The following is a 21900-nucleotide window of genomic DNA, read 5'->3' on the forward strand; positions in this document are numbered from 1 at the left end:
CAGGACCCAATTTTGGCTAGTATGTGTCTTTGCAACATGTTATCACTCAGAACTGTGGCTGATCATTGTGCTATTCCCCTGAACATCATCTGATGAGCAGTGTACCGGGGGTTGTTTCAGGAATGCAAGCAGCGACCCATCACAAGATTTCTGCATACCATTTGTGGTCCTTTCTTGGTCACTTCAATTGTAATTTGTAACTCAGAGTGACCCAATTCTAAAAATCTTGCAACCCATAGTTTAAGAAACACTGGTCTACAGTTTAGTAACATTAAAGAAAAATGCATGTGTAAAAAACAGTCAATCTTCAAATTGTAACCAACTTTTCAAAACGATACACTGAAAGTCGATTGCAGATTTGACAAAGCCGCAATGCTAGAAAAAGCTAGACACCCTTCAATTCTCTACAAACGCTCCAATATCGCTTGTTTTATATTGCAACACATCCACAACGACATTGTGGATCATCATTTGCTTGCACAATTATGTCATAAATATTGGCTACCTCAAGGTACGTAACTCAATTACCTGGAAATTTGTTTTAAAATGCACAACATGCAGAAAGTAGGTGAGCAAAAAAATTGCAGATTTGCTAGAACATCACTTGTTACTCGACCAATCACCCTTCCCCAACATCAGAGCTGATTATTTTGGACAGTTTCAAGTTAAAAGAGGTTAAAGTTTTGCAAACAGGTATGCAGTAATTTTCACTTGTGTAACTATCAGAGCTGCAAACATTCATAATAAAAAATGTAATTATTTACATTTCTATAGTACTTTTCTCACTACTCGGAGGGCTTTTCATAGCAAGTGTGGAACCACTTTAACCACCACTAATGTAGCAAGTGTTAGCATCCACCAGCCACTTTTGCACCAGTAGGGTGACCACACACGAGCTTGGTGAAGTAGTGAGAGAAATAGCCAATTAGGGACAGGGGAAGATTAGGGCACCAGAATGATTAGGCCAGGGAGGGCAATTTAGCCTGGAATTCAGGATACACCTTGACCTTCACAAAGGATTTCCAGGGATCTTATATGACCACAGACAGTTAGGACCATCTCATTAAAAGAACATCGCCATTTATTCAGCAGTGTCCCATTCACTGCATTAGGGCATTGGTATCCACATTCAGACTACAGGGTAAGTGCCCCTGCTGGCCTCACCAACAGCAGCAACAAAAGCTTTTTCCTAGATGGTCTCCCATCCAAGTACTGGCTGTGTGGTTGAACACAGCTTGGACATTGATTCATGTATCAGTGCCTGATGCTGATTCATGTGCATGTAGCCCAGGCAGAAATGTGTTTAAATCACTAATTAATGTAAAAATGTAAATGTTGTGTTGTAAACTGTTAATTTTAGTGTAATAGTTTGTTTATGTAGTTATGTACACTTTTATTTTGATAACTGGAAGTGGTCGAGAAAACGGAATGGCGGTCTGAGGGAAGAAAGAAAAAAAAAGAAAAAAGAGAGAGTGTGACGCCAAGGCCAAGGTGGTGTAGCAGAAAGTTTGAAAGATAAATTATCAACCAGATAATTTACCGGCATACGAACTGCTGAGATAGACGAAGAAGTTCGATTAGACATTCGCAGGGTCTATCTGATGAGGAACGACTTGTTAATTCAACGAGGGGAGTAACGGAGCGAACTACCAGAGGCAGGAGTTAACTCAGCTCAACACGCTAATGGTGGACGTTTGCTTATTTGGAGGACGGAGACATTTTTGGATTCACTAAACAGTGGCTACCTGCTCATAGACAGAGGCAGAGAGGTCAGAAGGATTTGTTGGACTGATAACAACATTGCCAAGTAAGGTACCTTTTTCATTTTATTTTGTTGCTCCTGGTAGAGTGAAAGGAGCGATAAGTTTTTGGTTGCAATGCTCCCAAGCCACGAATCAGGCCTGCAACGTTTTGTTTCAAATAGAGTGACAAGACTGAATGTGTTTTATTTTAGTATTAATAGTGTAATATAGGTCCTGATTATTTTCAGTTTATTAATTGTGTTTGTTGACTTATAATTAAACGGGGAGTTCATTATTGTTTTATAACCCAGTTTCCTGGTGTTTATTATAAGTTTGTGTAATATACCTGTAAACTATTAGGTTAGGAACGAATGTTAACAGGTAATTTTTTTTACCATTATTTGTTATTATCTAACCAGTGTATTGATAGAATTAATTAATAATGTTTTGTTCAATGTAACCCGAGACGTAAAATATTAAAGTAAGTAGAATCCTAACAAATTAGACATTAGAGTAAAGAACACAGGGTCCCTTTCTACACACAGTTGGAGTAGACGGGCTACATAAAATGGAGGCACGGCTGAGATTGTGTCTTGGGTAACCAGTGAGTTTTTTTTGTTTTTTGATTTTTTTTTGAAAAGAAAAGGAAAAATCCGCTAAGTAATGGCTGAGAAAACTGAGTTAATTTCTGAGTTAAAGAAATGGTGCAGGGGTGAAGGATTGAGTGAGGCTCATGGACTGTTAGTTATTGTCCCTGAAGACGTGGAAATAGCACATATTGAAGAGACTCTTGGGACTATTAAGTGCTTGGGCAGAGTGCATGTCATGGAAAGGATTTTCAACTTGGAACTAAACCGCCTCATGGTCTTGTGTGAATGCAAAAACGCCCTAACTGCCGAAAGTGTCCCATCTGAGGTGCATCTTCCTGAGGGTGGAGAGGCATGGTCATTAGTTATCATAGACAGAGCCTCAGATGCAGATGAAAGCTTTTATACCAAATTAAAGTTGCTAATGCAGGCTGAGGGGAAAACTATGGAGGACATTAAAGCTCTACTGCCAGGTGCACAGAAGTCCACTAGCACAGCTGACTCAGTGATACAGGCATTTGGTGACCTCTTAGAAAAGACCAATAGAAACTCGTCTGAAGGTGGATATCGCAACCTACGCATCTTCTCAGGAACACAGCCTGTTCCAGCAGGAGAGGGGCAGTTTGACCACTGGCTTGAGCAAGCATGGCTTATGGTGGAGGAGAGTGAATATATGGCTAAGGAGAAAAAGCGCCGGGTAATGGAAAGTTTAAAGGGCCCAGCACTAGAAATAGCAAAGGCTGTACAAACCAGTGATCCTGATGCTAACACTACAGAGTACTTAGAAGCTCTTGAAAGTGCCTTTGGGACTGCAGAATCAGGGGATGATCTGTATTTTGCTTTTAGACTGATGCAGCAGCAAATATGGTAGAAATTGTCAGATTTTCTCAGACGATTAGAACGGTCTTTCTATAAGGTTGTTCAGTGAGGTGGCCTTCCCCATGCTAATATGGATAGAGCACATTTGGAGCAGTTATTCAGAGGTGCAGTTGCCGCGGACCTAATGCTAATTCAGTTGCGTTTAAGAAAGAGAAAGACTGAGCCACCCACCTTTCTACAACTCTTGAGTGAAATACGCGCTTCCAGGTGGAAACTCACTGCTTTTGTGCATCCGGTACAGCCAAAACAGACAACTGATTTAAAACAAGCAGAGATTCAAAGCTTAAAAGCAGAACTTAAGGAGCTCAAGTCTATAGTTACATCTGTTGCAATTTCATCCGCTGAAACTCAGAAGGAGTGCTCAGATAGTATGTTTCCAGCCGATACACACGTAGGTGAGCTTCGCGCTTTACAGAAACAAGTAAAAAGACTACAGATCCAATCAAATTAACCCAACTACGGTGTCAGGAGTAGAAGTTTCCCCTAAAGTAGTCAGCTCTCCCCCCAGAATCTCCAGACTAGCTGAAGAGTAATTCTGCTACCGGTTTGGGGAAAATGGACATTTTGCAAATAAGTGCAATAATCAAGAGAATCAGAGCAAAGTCATTAAAAGACTAATTCATGTCCTGAAACTGTCTAGGGAAGGTCAGCCTAGGACTAACCCATCAAGGGCTGAAAAACACTGCACAGTTAAAAGAAGTTTTGTAATCACACCAGAACAGGCAGGAATACCTGATGGTTTGATTGGTCCACCTAGTATAGTACAGTTAAAAGTTAACGGTGATTCCTGTGATGTGCTGTTTGACAGTGACTCCCAGGTTACCATTATCTTTGAGGCATGATATCAAAACACCTGTGTGATGTCCCAATACGTCCTGTGTCCGGACTGGCTATTTGGGGTTGTAGTGAATCACAGGATAGTTATCCCTACCGTGGTTACATTGTAGTGGACCTTGAGTACCCAGCTGAAGTTATTGGTACCTGTAAAATTGTAACTGCTCTTGCACTCATTTGCCCCAGTCCTAGGACTGCAGACCAGACCCCTGTTATTGTTGGCACCAATGCCAGTCATGTCAGGAGTTTAGTAAAGCAGTGCAGAGACCGTGGATTTGATATCACACAAACTCTAGGAATACAGGCTGACTGTGTGGATGAGATTGCTGTTACTGATCTTGTCTCACTCACCTGTGATGAAGATGACAAAGTTGGTGTGGTAACTTGGCAAGGCCCCGGACCTCTGACTATTCACCCGGATGAGTACCAGCCAATTGTCTGTAAAGTTGATTTTAATCGTCCATTAGGGAAAGAAATACTGATGGTTGATTCATGCCCCTTACCTCCACTTCCCGCCAGCGTGTTACTGCAGTCCATGGTCGTGCCCGCCCATTAAATGAATGTCAACAGTTTCCAAATTTTGATCCAGAACCAGTCAATTAGGGAGGCGATCATACCAGTGGGAACAGTCATGGGACATATGTATCTCGCTGAAAGTGGCACTGCTGTCACTCCTGAAAAGACACCATCCGCAAGTTTTGACGTCAGCTGGATTAATTTTGGAGACTCGCCTGTTTCAGAGGAGTGGAAAGGCAGGTTGAAGGAGTAGCTGTCCCAAAGACCCAACGTTTTCTCCCTGACTGACTGGGATGTGAGATTAGCTAGAGGGGTAGAGCATACCATTCGACTGTCTGACCCCAGACCGTTTAGACAGCGTTCTCGCCGCCTCACTCCTGCAGACATTGATGATATGAGAAAGAACCTCCAGGAGCTCCTGTGTGCTGGCATTATTAAGGAGTCTCGCAGCCCCTATGCTTCACAAATAGTGATTGTCAGAAAGAAAAATGGGGATATAAGGATATGCATTGAACAGTGCCTGATTAGTATACTACACCTTGCATTGATGATGCATTGGATTCCTTGTCTGGAAGCAAGTGGTTCTCTGTCCTTGACTTGAGGAGTGGATATTATCAAATAGCTATGGCTGAGGAAGACAAGGAGAAGACCGCATTCATCTGCCCCCTGGGGTTTTTCCAGTTTGAACGTATGCCCCAGGGAATAAGTGGAGCCCCTGCTACTTTCCAAAGATTAATGGAAAAAACACCTCCTATGATCCAGAAAAGATTGAGGCCGTTACCACTTGGCCCCAGCCTACTGACCTGAAAGCCTTGAGATCATTTTTATGTTTTTGTGGTTATTACAGGAGGTTCATAGCCAACTATGCTTCTATTGTCCGGCCACTAACTGAACTAACAAAAGTTTATGCCCCAACACAGAGGAGCCGGAAACATAACAAAGATCCTACCAAGAGCTACCTGAGAGAGTCAGAGCCCTTTGGTGACAGATGGGACCAGTCTTGTACTGATGATTCCATAAGATCATCTATTGTCTGACCCATACACCTGTGCTGGCATTTGCTGATCCTGACAAGCCCTACATCCTAAATGTGGATGCTAGCTTAAAGGGAATTGGAGCTGTTCTCTATCAGGAACACCCTGAGAGATTAAGACCTGTGGCATTTGCCAGTAGGAAGCTGAGCCAATCTGAAAAGAACTATCTGATACACCAGCTTGAGTTCCTGTCTCTCAAGTGGGCTGTTGTGGACAAATTCCATGATTACCTGTATGGGGCTAAATTCACAGTACGTATGGACAACAATCCCTTGACCTACGTGCTGATGACAGCAAAACTAAATGCAGTTGGACACAGATGGCTCGCTGCCTTATCCACATATGATTTTGATGTACAGTACTGACCCTGTAAGCACAACATAGATGCTGACCTTCTCTCTAGAAACTTTCCAAATGATGGTGACATTACAGAATGGGAGACCATACCACAGGAGGGGGTGAAGTCCATCTGTCAATGGGTCTGCATCTTCAAATCTTTAGACAGTCCACCCAGGTATGTGGATCAGTTGGGAGCGTCCTCTGATTGTGTTCCTGACATTTATGCATTCACAATACGCTTGGAGTTGAAGTCACTGGAGCACATGTCAAAATCAGAACTCCTACAGGCTCAGAGAGCTAATATTGTGATTGGACCTGCTACCCAAGCACTTCAGCAGCAGACCTGGCCAGAGGATACCACAAATAGTCCAGAGCTCGCTCAGTTGAAATGAGAAGCTGACAAATTGATCCTGAAGGACGGCTTACTTCATTGGAGAAGCAAACGACCTTCAGGTGAACAATTCATACAACTTGTTTTACCAAAGGGTGGCACGGTGGCGCGGTGGGTAGCGCTGCTGCCTCGCAGTTGGGTGATCTGTGGACCTGGGTTCGCTTCCCGGGTCCTCCCTGCGTGGAGTTTGCATGTTCTCCCCGTGTCTGCGTGGGTTTCCTCCGGGCGCTCCGGTTTCCTCCCACAGTCCAAAGACATGCAGGTTAGGTGGATTGGCGATTCTAAATTGACCCTAGTGTGAGCTTGGTGTGTTTGTGTGTTTCCTACGGTGGGTTGGCACCCTGCCCAGGATTGGTTCCTGCCTTGTGCCCTGTGTTGGCTGGGATTGGCTCCAGCGGACCCCCGTGACCCTGTGTTCGTATTCAGCGGGTTGGAAAATGGATGGATGGATGGATGTTTTACCAAAGGAGTTTCGTGAAACTGTGCTAAAGTCATTGCATGATGATTTAGGACACCTTGGCATTGACCAAACTACTGACTTTTTGAGGAGTAGATTTTTCTGGCCTAGAATGTCAAAAGATGCAGAGCAGTAGAACTGTGGAAAATGTATTCTTCGCAAGTCCCCTTGTCAAAAGGCAGCTCCTTTACATCAGATAACCAGTACTGGGCCAATGGACCTTGTATGTATTGACTTTCTCTCAATAGAACCTGACTCCAGGGGCCTGGGAAATGTTTTAGTGGTCACTGATCATTTCACACGCAACACCCAGGCTTTCCCTACAAAGAATCAGAAAGCCAATATTGTGGCAAAGATCCTAGTTGACAAGTACTTTGTGCATTATGGCCTGCCTGCTAGAATCCATTCTGATCAGGGGCGAAATTTTGAAAGTCGTGTGATCAAAGATCTCTTAAAGATGATAGGGGTTCGGAAGTCACGGACTACTCCTTACCACCCGCAGGGAGATTCCCAGCTGCAAATATTCAATAGAATTTTACTCTCCATGTTAGGGACTTTGTGTAAAGAAAAGAAACGACAATGGAGTCAACATGTAGGCTATTTGGTCCATGCCTACAATAGTACAAGATGTGATGCCACAGGGTATTCACCCTACTTCTTGATGTTTGGTAAAGAGGCCAAACTTCCTGTAGATGTGTGTTTTGGTACATCTCCCGATGGAAAGGGAGATAGTCACTCAGTGTATGTTGCAAAGTTGAAGCAAGACTTGCAGAGGGCTTTCCAATTAGCCTCTGAGGCAGCTGATAAGACTCACCAAAGAAATAAAAGGGCCTATGACAAAAGAGTTAGCTTCCAGTCTCTGGAGATTGGTGACCGAGTCTTGAATAGGAACTTAGGGCTGAAAGGAAAACACAAACTGCAGACCCGATGGAATTCTGTTCCATACACAGTAATTGGGAAAAATGCCCAACCTTCCTGTCTATAGGGTTAAACCTGAAAGGAGAAAAGGAGATATCAAAACAATTCACAGAGACCACATTCTCCCAATAGGACGACTTGTACGACTTTCAAGGACAGAGGTGGATAGTGATTCTCCTATCAGGCCAGACACCAGACCCGAGACTTATAAGAGAAGAAAGCGAACCATACCAGAGGTTCCGACAACCTCCCATGAGTTCCAAGATTCAGACTCATCTTCTGACTCTGAATACTGTCAACCTCGCAGACCTTATTATACACGATCAAGGAATTTGGAGTAAAAGCCAAGGAGTTCTGCTGAATCCTCGGTTGTTTTAGAGGAAGTGGTTACTCTCTCGCAGTCAGATGAGGGCCATGAGGAGAATGGTTCTGAGGAAGAACCCCTAAATGAAAAAGAACAAGAGCCTAGCCAGGATTGTGCTTCTGAATGTGACAGTCTTTCCAGTAAAGAAGAGTCGGAACAAGACCAAGACACTACTGGGGCACCGGCTATAAAAGAGACCGAAAGTCCTAGTGCTTCCAGAAGGCCTAGAGAGACTGAGTCACGTCCCAAAAGAACAGTGAAACCAGTAGTTAGGTTAACATATGATGAGCCAGGAAAAGGCTGAGATCAGCCCATTACTATCATACACAGAGGTGTTGTAATTAAAATTGGGAAGAGTTAGAAATGTGAATAAGTTTGCCAACTTACCCATTATTATGAGTAAATAGTTAAGTCTGTTGGGGACACCAGACATTTAGAAGGGGGAGGGTGTAGCCCAGGTAGAAATGTGTTTAAATCACTAATTAATGTAAAAATGTAAATGTTGTGTTGTAAACTGTTAATTTTAGTGTAATAGTTTGTTTATGTAGTTATGTAGACTTTTATTTTGATAACCGGAAGTGGTCGAGAAAACGGAAGGGCGGTAGGAGGGAAGAAAGAAAAAAAAAAGAGAGAGCGTAACGCTGAGGTGGTGTAGCAGAAAGTTTGAGAGATAAATTATCAACCAGATAATTTACCGGCATACGAACTGCTGAGATAGACGAAGAAGTTCGATTAGACATTCGCAGGGTCTATCTGGTGAGGAACGACTTGTTAATTCAATGAGGGGAGTAACAGAGCGAACTACCAGAGGCAGGAGTTAACTCAGCTCAACACGCTAATGGTGGATGTTTGCTTATTTGGAGGACGGAGACATTTTTGGATTCACTGAACAGCGGCTACCTGCTCATAGACAGAGGCAGAGAGGTCAGAAGGATTTGAGAGACTGATAACAACATTGCCAAGTAAGGTACCTTTTTCATTTTATTTTGTTGCTCCTGGTGGTGTGAAAGGACCGATAAGTTTTTGGTCGCAACGCTCCCAAGCCACGAATCAGGCCTGCAACGTTTTGTTTCAAATAGAGTGACAAGACTGAATGTGTTTTATTTTAGTATTAATAGTGTAATATAGTTCCTGATTATTTTCAGTTTATTAATTGTGTTTGTTGACTTATAATTAAACGGGGAGTTCATTATTGTTTTATAACCCAGTTTCCTGGGGCCTCATGTATAAACGGTGCGTACGCACAGAAATATTGCGTACGAACGTTTCCACGCTCAAATCACGATGTATAAAACCTAAACTTGGCGTAAAGCCACGCACATTTCCATGGTACCTCATACTCTGGCGTACGCAATTTCTCCCCTCGGTTTTGCAGACTGACGGCACCCAGCGTCAAAGCAGTGCTACTGTTCCTGTGTGGTCACCCTTTCTTTCTTAGACCCACATTCCTGACGCGGCTTTATCAAATACACTGAAACTAACTGCATATTGTTTATTAGTGTAATGCATCAGATTGTAATTAACCTGCAGCAGTATAATGGTCCAGGGAATAGCCATAGTATTCTAAATACCATAACTGCTTTAGCATTGTTACGCTCACTGCATCTTCTTCTTCTTTCAGCTGCTCCCGTTAAGGGTTGCTACAGCGGATCATCTTTTTCCATATTACTCTCACTGCACCATTCGGAGTATTTATATCACTGTATCTGAGTGGGGAATCACAGCAGCAGCTGATCGGAAAGAGAATTATCGGTATACAGTTTCAAGCACACACTACCTCAACCACGGCAGAATCCATCAAAGCCTTTCCTGTACGGACCTCACGTTTCAGAAAAAGTTTCATCCCAAGAACTATAAACACACTCAATCATTTCATGAAGTGCTCCTTGTAGAACTGTTTGTACTTATAAGTACAATTACCCCACTGTAAACTTGCACTACAGTTATAATATTGCACAACCTGCGCCACTTTATAAAGCGCGTATGATGACAATATCATTTTTAAGATGAAATGCAGCAAAATATGTTGCTTATATTATACAGATAAAACTTAAACTTTATTTAAATAATCTGTATTGTTAATAATTGAACATGTGAGGACACGGTGCCGCACCACTAGCTAGTTCATAGATAGCTCCTGCCTTGCGCTGTATTATTGCTGGTGCTGACGCGACACTGGAAGGATAGACGGATAGAATAATTAAACATGTACTACGAAGATATTTCAATGTTCCTTAAAAGTTTTGAAGAATCGGCATTCTAAGCTTACAGATGGCTTAACGTCTATTACAGAGCTGATTGTGTGGCAATTGGGTATTTGGAGAAAGAAAAGTAGGGACAGGAATTGGAGGTTAGTACGTTTGAAAGAGACAGTACTTCTGTAATAAATTATTTCATCGAAGGTTGCACATGGAGCAGCAAGCCTCTTGCGTGAGATATGAACAAGCACTGCACCACCGTGTTCCCATGTTTAATAACATGCTTTCATTCCTATCATCATGAAAAAGATATCACGTATACATCTCAGTATTTTAATTATTCAGAGAGCTGTAATATCATGAATGCAATGGAGTCTGTGTCCTGTCGGAGAAAGAGAAAGAACGGAAGCACGTAGTGATTCACACACATAGAGCACATAGAAGATCAAATACTGAACAAAGCATTTAATGTGCTACTTGAGAAATTAGTAAAATAAGCGATTTTAAGATGAAGTTCATGATGTTCTACTTTAATGACAAAATAAACTACGTGATTAAAGTGGAAATTTCAAGATTAAAGTTGACATTTCGTGCTTTTTTCCCCACTGTGTGCCTATTTTTTTTTCTCTGTACCCTAATAAGCTTTCATATGACACTCAGACGGTCCGCTACGAGTCGCCTTTTCACGCCGACTTTGATATGTGACAACTTCTTTTTTATTTCGGGCACTATGCGACTTTGTGAACTTGGGCTTTCGAGTTTCTCCGACACTATGTCACTCGATCAACTTTCTTTTGTTGATTATACCACTGTTTAAACCAACAAATAGTACATTTTTCCTTTGCTTCCACTTGGTATTCGCTGAAATTCTTATATTTTCCCCCGTGCTTTTCCCATTGTCTTTTCACAGAAGGCTATTTATATAGATTTGCATATTCAAAGAGGCGTAATTCTGGGAGGAGTTCGGGCGGGACAGAAGGCGCGTGCACGTGCGTTACTTTTCACACTGATTGGGATTTATGTAGTGGAAGAACGTGAAAGTTTGCGTGCGCACAGATTCCTGCATCTGGATTTTTCTGTGCGTACACACATTCCCGCTTTTGTGCTTACGCCATGTTATAGTGTGAGTTCTACGCACAACGTTATACATGAGCCCCCTGGTGTTTATTATAAGTTTGTGTAATATAAACTATTGGGTTAGGAACGAATGTTAACAGGTAATTTTTTTTTACCATTATTTGTTATTATCTAACCAGTGTATTGATAGAATTAATGAAAAATGTTTTGTTCAATGTAACCTGAGACGTAAAATATTAAAGTAAGTAGAATCCTAACAAATTAGACATTAGAGTAAAGAACTCAGGGCCCCTTTCTACACACAGTTGGAGTAGACGGGCTACATGCAGAAGAGGAAAAGTTAAAGATTACACACTCATATAATGGAACAAACGTTATGAGATATGAAAGAGAGCCATATGAAGCAGTTAAAAACGCTGACTAAGAAAAAATAAGCAATGCTATGATTAAGAAAGAAATCAAATAGATTTTTAACCCACAACTAGCCTCTCATCATTGTGGTACAGTATATGGGAAAGATTCTAAATGTAATTCTTAACAAACATTTGATGATAAAAGTCTCAAAACAGTGATGTGTGAGGTTGAAACCATCATCTATATATGACTGGAACACTTTCAGTTATGAAATAATTTAATGAAAAGTCAAGCAAAATGACAATTGTCATTTTGCTTGACTTTTCACTACATTCATAATGGCTAACACGGTACAACACCCTAGTACTACTGAAATAATTTAAGGAAGTGTGAATGCCATCAGCTTTTGTAAAATACATGGCACATAGAAATTGATTAAAGCTGAATTTATTACTAATGTTTCAAAATATTTCTTCATGTTTCTTGTCACATATGCTGTATGGGCTAACTTCTTTCAGGAGATCGGCTGCAAATCAATGGGAGCTGCCATTGAGAGTCATTTGGTTGATAAAGGCCTTTTCAATACAGTGTTCTCCGAACTGTGTAGGAATTGGTGAGAAGTGTTTCCAGAAATCTTTTAAAGTTTCTAAAAGTGTGTGATACCCATCATGTTTTATGTACTGTGGGAAACCTGCCTCGACGTGCACAGATACACAGTAAACAGACTCACAAGCTCCAAAACACAAGTTTTAGTTTCTTCTTCTCACAGTACAGTGCACCAATCACCACAATACTCAGCTCAGACCCTTACTTTGTTTCTTCTCCCTTCTTATTCTTTTGCCACCTCCACTCCTGTCTTCGCAAGCTTTGTCCTCTGCCTCCTGACTCTGGCTCCCTGAATGGAGTGAGGCGGACCCTTTCAAATTGCACCCAGATGTGCTCCAGGTGCTCCCTGATGATCTTCCTGCAGAACTTCCTGTTGTGGCGCAAGTGCTGCAGTCCATGTCTCCTGGAACATCTGAGCACCCCCTAACAGGGTTGAGCTTCTAAGTTCTGATCCAGTGGCCCCAGTGCAAACCAGGATGGCCGCCCTCTCGTGTCCCAGGGGAGGTATTGTCCCTCTCCCGGTCCTTCCACCTTCCAGGCATGCCGGCTGTGCAGGCTCCCCAGCCATCTGCCACAGTACACAAATTCATCCCATCAAACTGAAATGAATCACGCCATTACCCTGTAGCTCCAGCATAAATGGCTGTATACTTTAGCCACCGACTGATGGGACCAACTAGGCCACTCAAACAGAAACATGGAAGAAGTTATATTGGCATCAAAACATTGTTTTGAGTATCTGGGAATCACAAGCATATCTGAACTGCAAGTCTCCATTTATTTCATGCATCTTTTGTCGGTTCTAGTTAAACAATGATAATCTAGTTACAATCAGATAGGGCAAAAAATTAAAATTGGGCCATATTGAACAAGCAATATAAACATAGTCAAGTAGAAATTATTCAATAAAGAACAAATGTTTCCAAAGCATTAGCAGCAACTAATGAACTGAGTCTGGTTGCACAGGATGCCTTTGCTGTTTATTTAATATTGCAGTAATCTCTGTGATGAAGTACTTCCAATCAGTTCTTCTTGTCTAAATCCCAAATCCTGTTGTGGTTGCCAAGGTTGACAGACATTATGACAGGAGGACTGAAATGTGCAGGAAAAGCAGAACCATAAGCAGATGATTTGTATTACACTACAGACTCTGTGTGATGTTGTTTATAGTATGGAACCTTTTTTTTTATAAATGACTTTATAGTACAAAACCATTTACTTACATTATCACCATTTGGAGCTGTATGAAATGGAAAAAATAAAATGTATGGCTGTATGTATATTTATGTACACAACAGTATATAAACCATGGTGGTCTGTGTATTATTTTAAGTTATATCTTATATTCAAAAATGTGTTATGCTAAGTGTTCTATTTAAAAATAAATAAAATTTGAATTATATATGTGTGTGGGGGTGTATAGGTCTGTGCCAAGTGTTCTTTCTGCATTCCACTAAATCTGATTAGAAGGTGTTATGCATTGCTGATAAATCACAAACATGGAGTGAGCGATATATCTAACATCTGGGTCATGAATTCAATAGCATTGGAAGATGGTGAAGAGCCAATAGCAACGCGTCTGTATAACCAGAAGACAGATTTAGTACACAGCCTCAATGCCTCTAAAAATTAAGAACTGGCAGACCTGGAGAGTCAAGTTTTATGGTGGCAGCTGCATGACCGGAGCAAAGCAAGGAGCTTTTATAAATTTAAAAAATATATAGAGGCAGCACTGCAAGCTATGAATTCTTTGTTAGCTGAGCAGCACATTGGTGTGCAGAAATTTACTTTTTCCCTACAATGACAAATGTGTTCTGTGAAATTACAAGGTCTGCTTCCTTAAATCTGAGAAAAAAATGTTTGTGTGTTAATTCTTTGGGGAAAAAAGTAAGGCTTGCTTCTTTTGCTGTATATGTTTTTAATCCAACTTTTAGACTGACAACAATTCTGACAATATTTTAAGGATACTAATCTGTATTGTACAATATGAAAAATAATCTTATAGTTATTCAATTAAAAAAAAAAGTATGTGTTACATGGAACATAATTAGTTTTGACTTCTGCCTGCAGTATCCTTAGTTGTGCTGTATATGACAGGTGAAGTTATAACTTTTCATGATAATTCTGTAATAGCCCTTTCAGTACAGCACAGTGGTGGAACAGATATCATGGTCGCCTTACAGCTCCAGGCATTTGGTGTTTATTCCCACTTCATTTACTGTTGTATGGTTACACACACTCTTCCCATTTTATTTGGGAACTACAACTTGCATCCAAAAACCCTATTATGTATTCACGCTGTGTTAACTGGCAACTACAATTGGGCCCCCATTCAGCGTGATTTGCAATGGAATGGCAACCTCTTCAGGGTTGGTTCCCACATTGTAAGGATCCTGCAATCTAATATTAAGGAAAAAGTACTTTTTACTCTTCATGAGCTATAGGACAAATAAAAAGTGAAAACTTCTGAAGGAAATTTTATGTGAACACCAATCCAAGTAAAAATTGAGGATAAATTTGTGGCCCAATATTAACCAAATTTTATTCTAACTCTGACCTCTCAACAATCTCCATTATATTAAAAACATAATAATCCACATCAGCTTGAAAAAGATTTTTTGTGGTTGCATTTACGAAATGCAATATACAGTATGCTTAATGTGTATAGCTTGCTAATCAGGAGTGTGCATACAATGAAGTCAGCAGGTATGATTTCACAACTGATGACTTAGAAGCAGTTTTCAGATGGACAAAAACAATGACTTATATCCAAGTCTAAATTAATGAAATATTGTGCTCCGGTATTTCCATATCTCTGATATGACATGTTTTAATTGGTGTGCAGTAGGACAGATATAGAATAAAATAAGTCTCACTCTTTTTTAGCGTCCTCCTGCTCGCACTGTGAATTTATACTGATGCTGTTATTTAGGGTCAGATCAGGAGGGAAAGGAGATACATTTACACCTGAGCTGTTCGTTTTCAAATAATATTGCATTAGTGCAATGATATTTTGTGATTGGTACTATTCAGGTCATAAAATGATTTCTTCAAAATGTTTCATATATTTGTCTCTTTCTTTTTTTCCTCCCGTGCTGTGTTGACATCATGCACCAGAAGGTGTGAGCTTATTCAGTGCAAGCAGGAGCACGTAGGTGGCCGGTTGCTTGTGCTATAACAAGCTTAACCTGACGGCGATCAACACGCATGTACTGTGCAAGGCATGTATGGGGTCTACTGAAAAAAGAACAGTGTTCATGGCTCACCTTGCAGAGGAACTTTTTTTTCTCTGCATGTCCTGGAGTACAAAAAAAACACCACCGTGCACCAAAATGTGGAGAATGGGAAAGATCGGAAAAAAAAACACACAGTCACTGATTACAAGATGTTATGCGAATGAATATGAATAATGTTACATCAGTGCCACAATGTTTTCCTAAATGTGGTATACAAGTCATAAAATGAATAATTCCAAATATCATATATACCTATATCTGTTTTTTGTCAGTGTGGCTTTGACATCATGGACCATAAGGTGCCTACTAATTCAGCATGAGCAGGAACACTCAATAAAACTGAATAAAAAAAAAATAAGGTGACAATGAGATACGAAGAAGGCAGATTCACCAGCTTTTGTGTCAGCTTTTATCCTTCCAGGTTAGAGAATTTCCAGTTCCATTGTCTCAAAACACCACTCACACCTACAGTTATTCCCAGTTTCAAATAAAAAATAACAGCCTCTGATCCCCTTGGGGGTTAGGAACATAGTATGTATTGTAATCGTGACTGAGAGAATAAAAGTGGAAAAAAAAAAAACGCTAACTTTTACAAATACTATCAATTTACACCCGGCTAACGCAAATCAGATTTATGTTTTTATTGTATAATATTAACAATAACAGCAGCTCAATACTCAAAGCGGTAAATATACGAGACAGTCAGGATTGAACCGGGGGACTCAGTCAGCAATTCTTGCCACTATGCCACGGAAACTGTTGCACCATCACTGAACCTTTTGTGAAAGTGTTTATTTGATCTTTGGACTTCAGGTTTTACACACTATATATTTTATGTCTATATTTTGTCATTTATTACTAAAATATGAAAAATGTTTCTGTTTTAACAATGTGTTTACACAGATTATTGTAGAAACGGAACACACATGAAATGCATTTATTCCAAATAACAATATATTATTTCCATTCTAAAACTCCAGCACTTCACTCCCAGATAATCAAGGCTGGAACTGGGAGAACTTTGTGCCTGTTCTGCAGCGGTGGAGGGATGGAATAGTAGGCTGCTTGCTGCTTGTCTCGATCGGCACATTAACAAGACAAAAGACGTTGACGGAGAGGTGCGAAGGGATTTAAGGTGGGCTGGATTTACGAGTTCTTTCATAGACTTTGGTAATTCTAGTGTTAAACTTAGCTTATATTTTTGCCACTTTTTTTGTGAATAGGTTAGAATACGTGGATGTGAATTTCTGAGTTTAATGATTATTTTTGTGTATACTTAGGAACAGGCAACAAACAAGGAAGCCTTTAATTTTATAGTTTTACACAGATTTAAGCAAAATATAGCATAACCCTATTTTTTTATTAGAGGAAAGGCAGAAACAAAGGAGAATACAAGGGTATCAAATTGCAGCTCTGTTCCTGTCTGTGTGAGTGTACATGTTCTCCTTGTATCTTTGTGGATTGTTCTTATGGTACTACACTTTCTTAAGAAGCATGTGCATCAGTGACTCTAAACGCCGTGTATGTGTGTGTGTAACAGTTTAGTATCCAATCCAATGCTAGTGTCTGCTTTATGGCAGCTGTTGCTGGCACTCCTACCAACTTACTAATGAAATAAATGGGAACGGATAATTGATGACTTGGTGTAAATGTGTTGGGTGAAATTCATAATGACTGTTGATTCTTAATTAGTAGCCAGATCTTCCTAGCTGTTTTATCATGTTATCAGTTCACCAATGATATGCACCTAACAATGGTGCCAACTAACCTCTTATGTTGCAGTTCTTCATATCCCTCACACAGAAAAGAACTTATACCTGTCTCACTGTCTTTGCTGCACCCTACGTATTTCATTCTAAGGACCTCCACAGCAGGCTGCTCACAGACTGGAGTTGTCTTTATTTTTAAACCTTTACTTCAGCCCAATTTACAAACAATAGAGGGCTTCACAAGAGCAACCCCTTGTGAAGTTGGGATTGCAGTAGCCTAACACAAGGAACGAATAAGCTAACCTCCCAGCCCACTAGTAGTAGTTAGAGAAACATTTATTTGCATCAGTACAAATAACAATAAGTACAACATGATTAAAAGAATTATACAATCTGAGCTTGTTACACTTCTTCATGCTGTCCCTTTTGCCACAGCAAGATTCTGGTGGCTCAGTTAGTTTTTTTTTGGTTGCAGAGTATGATATCTTAATCCAGACAAAGAGAGAGGAAATACATCTCATAAAGTGCTTTTCTAAAAGACAGCTTCTCTCCCACACCTTTCTTTCACAAAAACTGACCCACTTTTCTGCAGAGTAAACTGATATTTTACAGTTAACCAAAACACATTAATAGCTAATACAGAAAATGTTATAAGCATCATCATTCCGCTCATAACAAAAAAAAAAAACTATTTAATCCCCCTGCTCAAAGTTATTTTCTCTGAGACTCAAGAGTAAATAAGCAAAACATTCTAGAATGTCAATTTCTTATCCAACTTTCCAAGTATGTATTGCAGTACAGTTCAGCTTGACAAGACTTCAGGTTAAAGGCCTCTCACTTGACATGTGCCTACTGAAATGTTTAAAGTATGTTCTATACACTTGCTGTTTAATGCTATGGTTTATCAGTACTGTCATTTTACCATTTTTAAAAACCGAGAGTAAAAAGACATCTTATATAAGCAGGTAAAACATTCTTCAGCTTAGGGTTGCCCTGTAACTAAATGCTCAACCTTTCCACTGTTATATTATTAATCCTTGTAGAGAAAAGCCAAGCAAAATGACACCTTTTATTGGCTAACTAGAAAGATTACAATATGCAAGCTTTCGAGGCAACTCAGGCCCCTTCTTCAGGCAAGATGTAATACAGAAACTGAAGTTTCCTATGTTTATATACACACTCTAGGACAAGAAACAACATTGGTAAATATTTAAATGAGAGATTTTGAATGTAAAAAATTAATAGATTCATTCAGGCTAGGGTTAATTTAGCAAGAGAGAAAAGAACAATGTATTGTCAAGATCTCTGGATAAGATAACTGTCCAACAAAGTCTTTTGAAGTTTGTAATGAGTTTTTTCAAAACAATGTGGGTCTGTAGACAGGTTGTCTGTCATTCTGAGAGATGTAAACAATCCTCATATCTGGCCATAAAACTCTTGTCTTTATTCAATCCATGTTGAGAAAAGCCAAGCAAAATGACACCTTTTATTGGCTAACTAGAAAGTTTCTAGTTAGCCAATAAAAGGTGTCATTTTGCTTGGCTTTTCTCTACATTCATAATGGCTAACACGGTACAACACCCTAGTACTTCAATCCATGTTGTAAAGTATTAAATTTTAGCATGAGTTTAACTTCCCATTCTTTTCTCTCTTGCTGTGTTTTGAAGTTGCCCATAAGCACTGTGACCTTAAAGTCCTTCTAACAGTGTCCATGGCTGTTGAAGTGGGCCGCCACAGGAACATCTGTGTTGCCATGTTTAATGTGGAACCTGTGTAAATTCATTCTCTGGCGGAGTGTTTGTCCAGTTTCTCCCACATAGAGTGCAGTGTCAGGACATTTCATGCAGAAAATTAGGTAGACTACATTAGATGATCTGCAGGAAAATGATCCCTTGATGTGATGTTCAAGTCGGCAGTGTGGTATAACTATACGGTCTGTATCATAGATGTGGGCACATGTTTTGCATCTTTTCTGTAGGCATGGAGATGTGCCATTTTCTGTTGGTTCACTTAGGGAGCCTCGGACAATTAATTGTTGAAGGTTTGGTGGTTGTCTGTATGCCAGGAGGGGAGGTTCAGGAAATACATTTTTCAGTGTTTGGTCATTGTTTAGTATTGGCTGAAGTTCTTTTATAATTTTTCGAAGTGTTTCAAGATGTGGGTTGTAGGTGACAACAAGGGGGATGTGATCCTTGTTGTCTTTGTTTTTATATTCCAGAAGGTTGTCTCTGGGTATGGCAGTAGCTCTTCTTATTTGAGTGTCTGTTGTTTTCGGGGTGTAACCTTGTTTGATGAAATCTTGTCTGAATGAATCTATTAATTTTTTACATTCAAAATCTCTCATTTAAATATTTACCAATGTTGTTTCTTGTCCTAGAGTATGTATATAAACATAGGAAACTTCAGTTTCTGTATTACATCTTGCCTGAAGAAGGGGCCTGAGTTGCCTCGAAAGCTTGCATATTGTAATCTTTCTAGTTAGCCAATAACAGGTGTCATTTTGCTTGGTTTTTCTCTACATTCATAATGGCTAACACGGTACAACACCCTAGTACTACTATTATTAATCCTTGAAACCTTTTGTAAGCCAGTATCTTGAGATCTTAATGCATGCTTAGGTTTGTAAGTAAAAACAAATTCAGCAAGCGGGGCCTTGACCAGTTAAGGTTTTTTATGTAAGGAAAATTTAAAAATGAGCTCTATTCTGATCTGAAAAGACAGCGAAAAGACTTTACAAGAACTAGAAAACATGAACACATCACCCCTGTTATGACTCTTAGAGCAGTGTTTAGAATTAACTATAAGCTGCATAAAGAATGATGTTAACAGCCAGTGAATGACATATTCTAATAGTCAGTATTACTAGAAATAAATGCATATTTAGAAAACATATTAATTTTCGAATATTAAGATGAAAACATGTTTTGGATAGTTTTTTTAATGTGTGTTGCAGAATTATGTGACAGTATTATGTGACATAATACTTTCAAAGAAAACACTTAAGTTACCTGCTGTTTCAGTTAAAATAATGGTTCATCCAATTCAGTTAAAAAGTGACAGAATATTGTTGGTTTCTGAATCATTCCTCCGACTAAGTAGCATTTCTGTTTTTTCAGTATTCAGAGACATGTAGTTCTCATCCATCCACTCTTAACTAAATGACACAAGTAATGATACCTTGGAGAAACATCCTTTGATCTAAAAGGCTGGGTATTGTGTTCATACAAATAAAAATAAATTTTATGTTTCTAATGATAGTCCAAATGGAAGTGTATAAAGTGAAAACAGTAAATGTCCCAGCACTAAGCCCTGTGGGACACCATACTTACCTTCGGAGTACAATGATGGAGTATTGTCAGCACAATTTTGTACATGCTGAAATTGATTTTGTAAATAATAACTAAACATAATGTATTTTTCAGCCTATATAGCAGAATGGTCAATAGTATCAAACACTCCGCTTTCAACATTATTACTGCTGAATTTCCTTTAGAGGATATTAAGATCTGTTTACAACACAGGTTATTGCCATTGCTATACTGTGACAAGTGCTGAAACCAGACTTATTTTTCTCAAATAAATTGTAAGGTGTTTGAAGCTGCATGGCAACTACATTTTTCAAGTATTATAGACATACAAATACAAATGTTTGTAATATGTCAATAATTGATAAGCAGAATTGGGTCTAGCTCTGGCTTTAAAAGTAATGGTAACCTGACACTTAGTGCATTTGGAATAGTGCTATTGAATGATTAGTGATTGATAATGCTAAGAATGGGTGGTGCCAGAACATCCATTGACCTTTTCAAAGGTTTTAATGGAACTGGTTCTAAGAGATAAATAGTTATAATTTCTAAAATTAAGCCTATGTCATGCTTTTCTATTATCATGTTAAAATTGCAAAAGTGGAATGTTTAAGGTGAGACAAGTTTGCCAATATAATTACTTTGCAAGGTGATGTTGAAATCTGGGATTTTATACTCTAAAGTTGGCACTGCTAATGCTTGTAGTTATTTTTGCGTTGCAGTTTAGAATTCCAATTTCTTAAGATTAGCCACTTTCTCCATCTTCATACACCCTGGTGTACCTTCTTCCACACCTGACCTTACTCTCCTCTACAGCTCCTTAATCTGCTAGGACTACAATGTTAACTATTTTACAGTTAATCAGCTCTACCTGGCTGCTAGTTTACTAACAAATATCCTTCCATATGCCCATGAATTGACCTGTAACTGACATTAAGCAGAAGTACCTGCAAAGAAGCACAATAACTCTAATAGCAAACACAGAAAATAAATTCAACAATCCTACCTAACTTCCTATGTCTTGATATCTCCTGGCATACCTTCTTCCAAACCTGAGCTTACTCTCCTTTAGAGCTCCTTAGTTTGCTAGAACTACAATGCCAACTATCCCCAAACAGCTCCCCCTGGCTGCTAGTCTACATAGAACCGTTTGTGTGCCCATGAACTTACCTGCAACTGACTTTAATTAATCAGGAGTACCTGCAAATACAGTAAAACTCCACTGATTAAGAAACAAATTCAAATAATCCCTCCCCAGTTCCTTTATCTTGCTACATCCTGGCATACCTTCTTATAGACCTGAACTTATCTCTGCTCAACGGCTCTTTAAATAGTCTTCTGAAGCTACAATGTT

At 39.6% G+C, this 21900-nt stretch overlaps 1 protein-coding gene across 1 annotated transcript; it reads left to right on the top strand.

Moving 5' to 3' along the window:
* Positions 1-2405: 2405 nt before the first annotated feature.
* On the top strand, positions 2406-3200 carry LOC114650751 (paraneoplastic antigen Ma1 homolog). The gene has a single exon (XM_028800616.1). It carries the CDS (start codon positions 2406-2408, stop codon positions 3198-3200), a length of 795 nt encoding a protein of 264 aa, XP_028656449.1.
* Positions 3201-21900: the final 18700 nt, after the last annotated feature.

This window comes from Erpetoichthys calabaricus, chromosome 1 (assembly GCF_900747795.2).
Source record: "Erpetoichthys calabaricus chromosome 1, fErpCal1.3, whole genome shotgun sequence".
NCBI classification, from domain to species: Eukaryota; Metazoa; Chordata; class Cladistia; order Polypteriformes; family Polypteridae; genus Erpetoichthys; species Erpetoichthys calabaricus.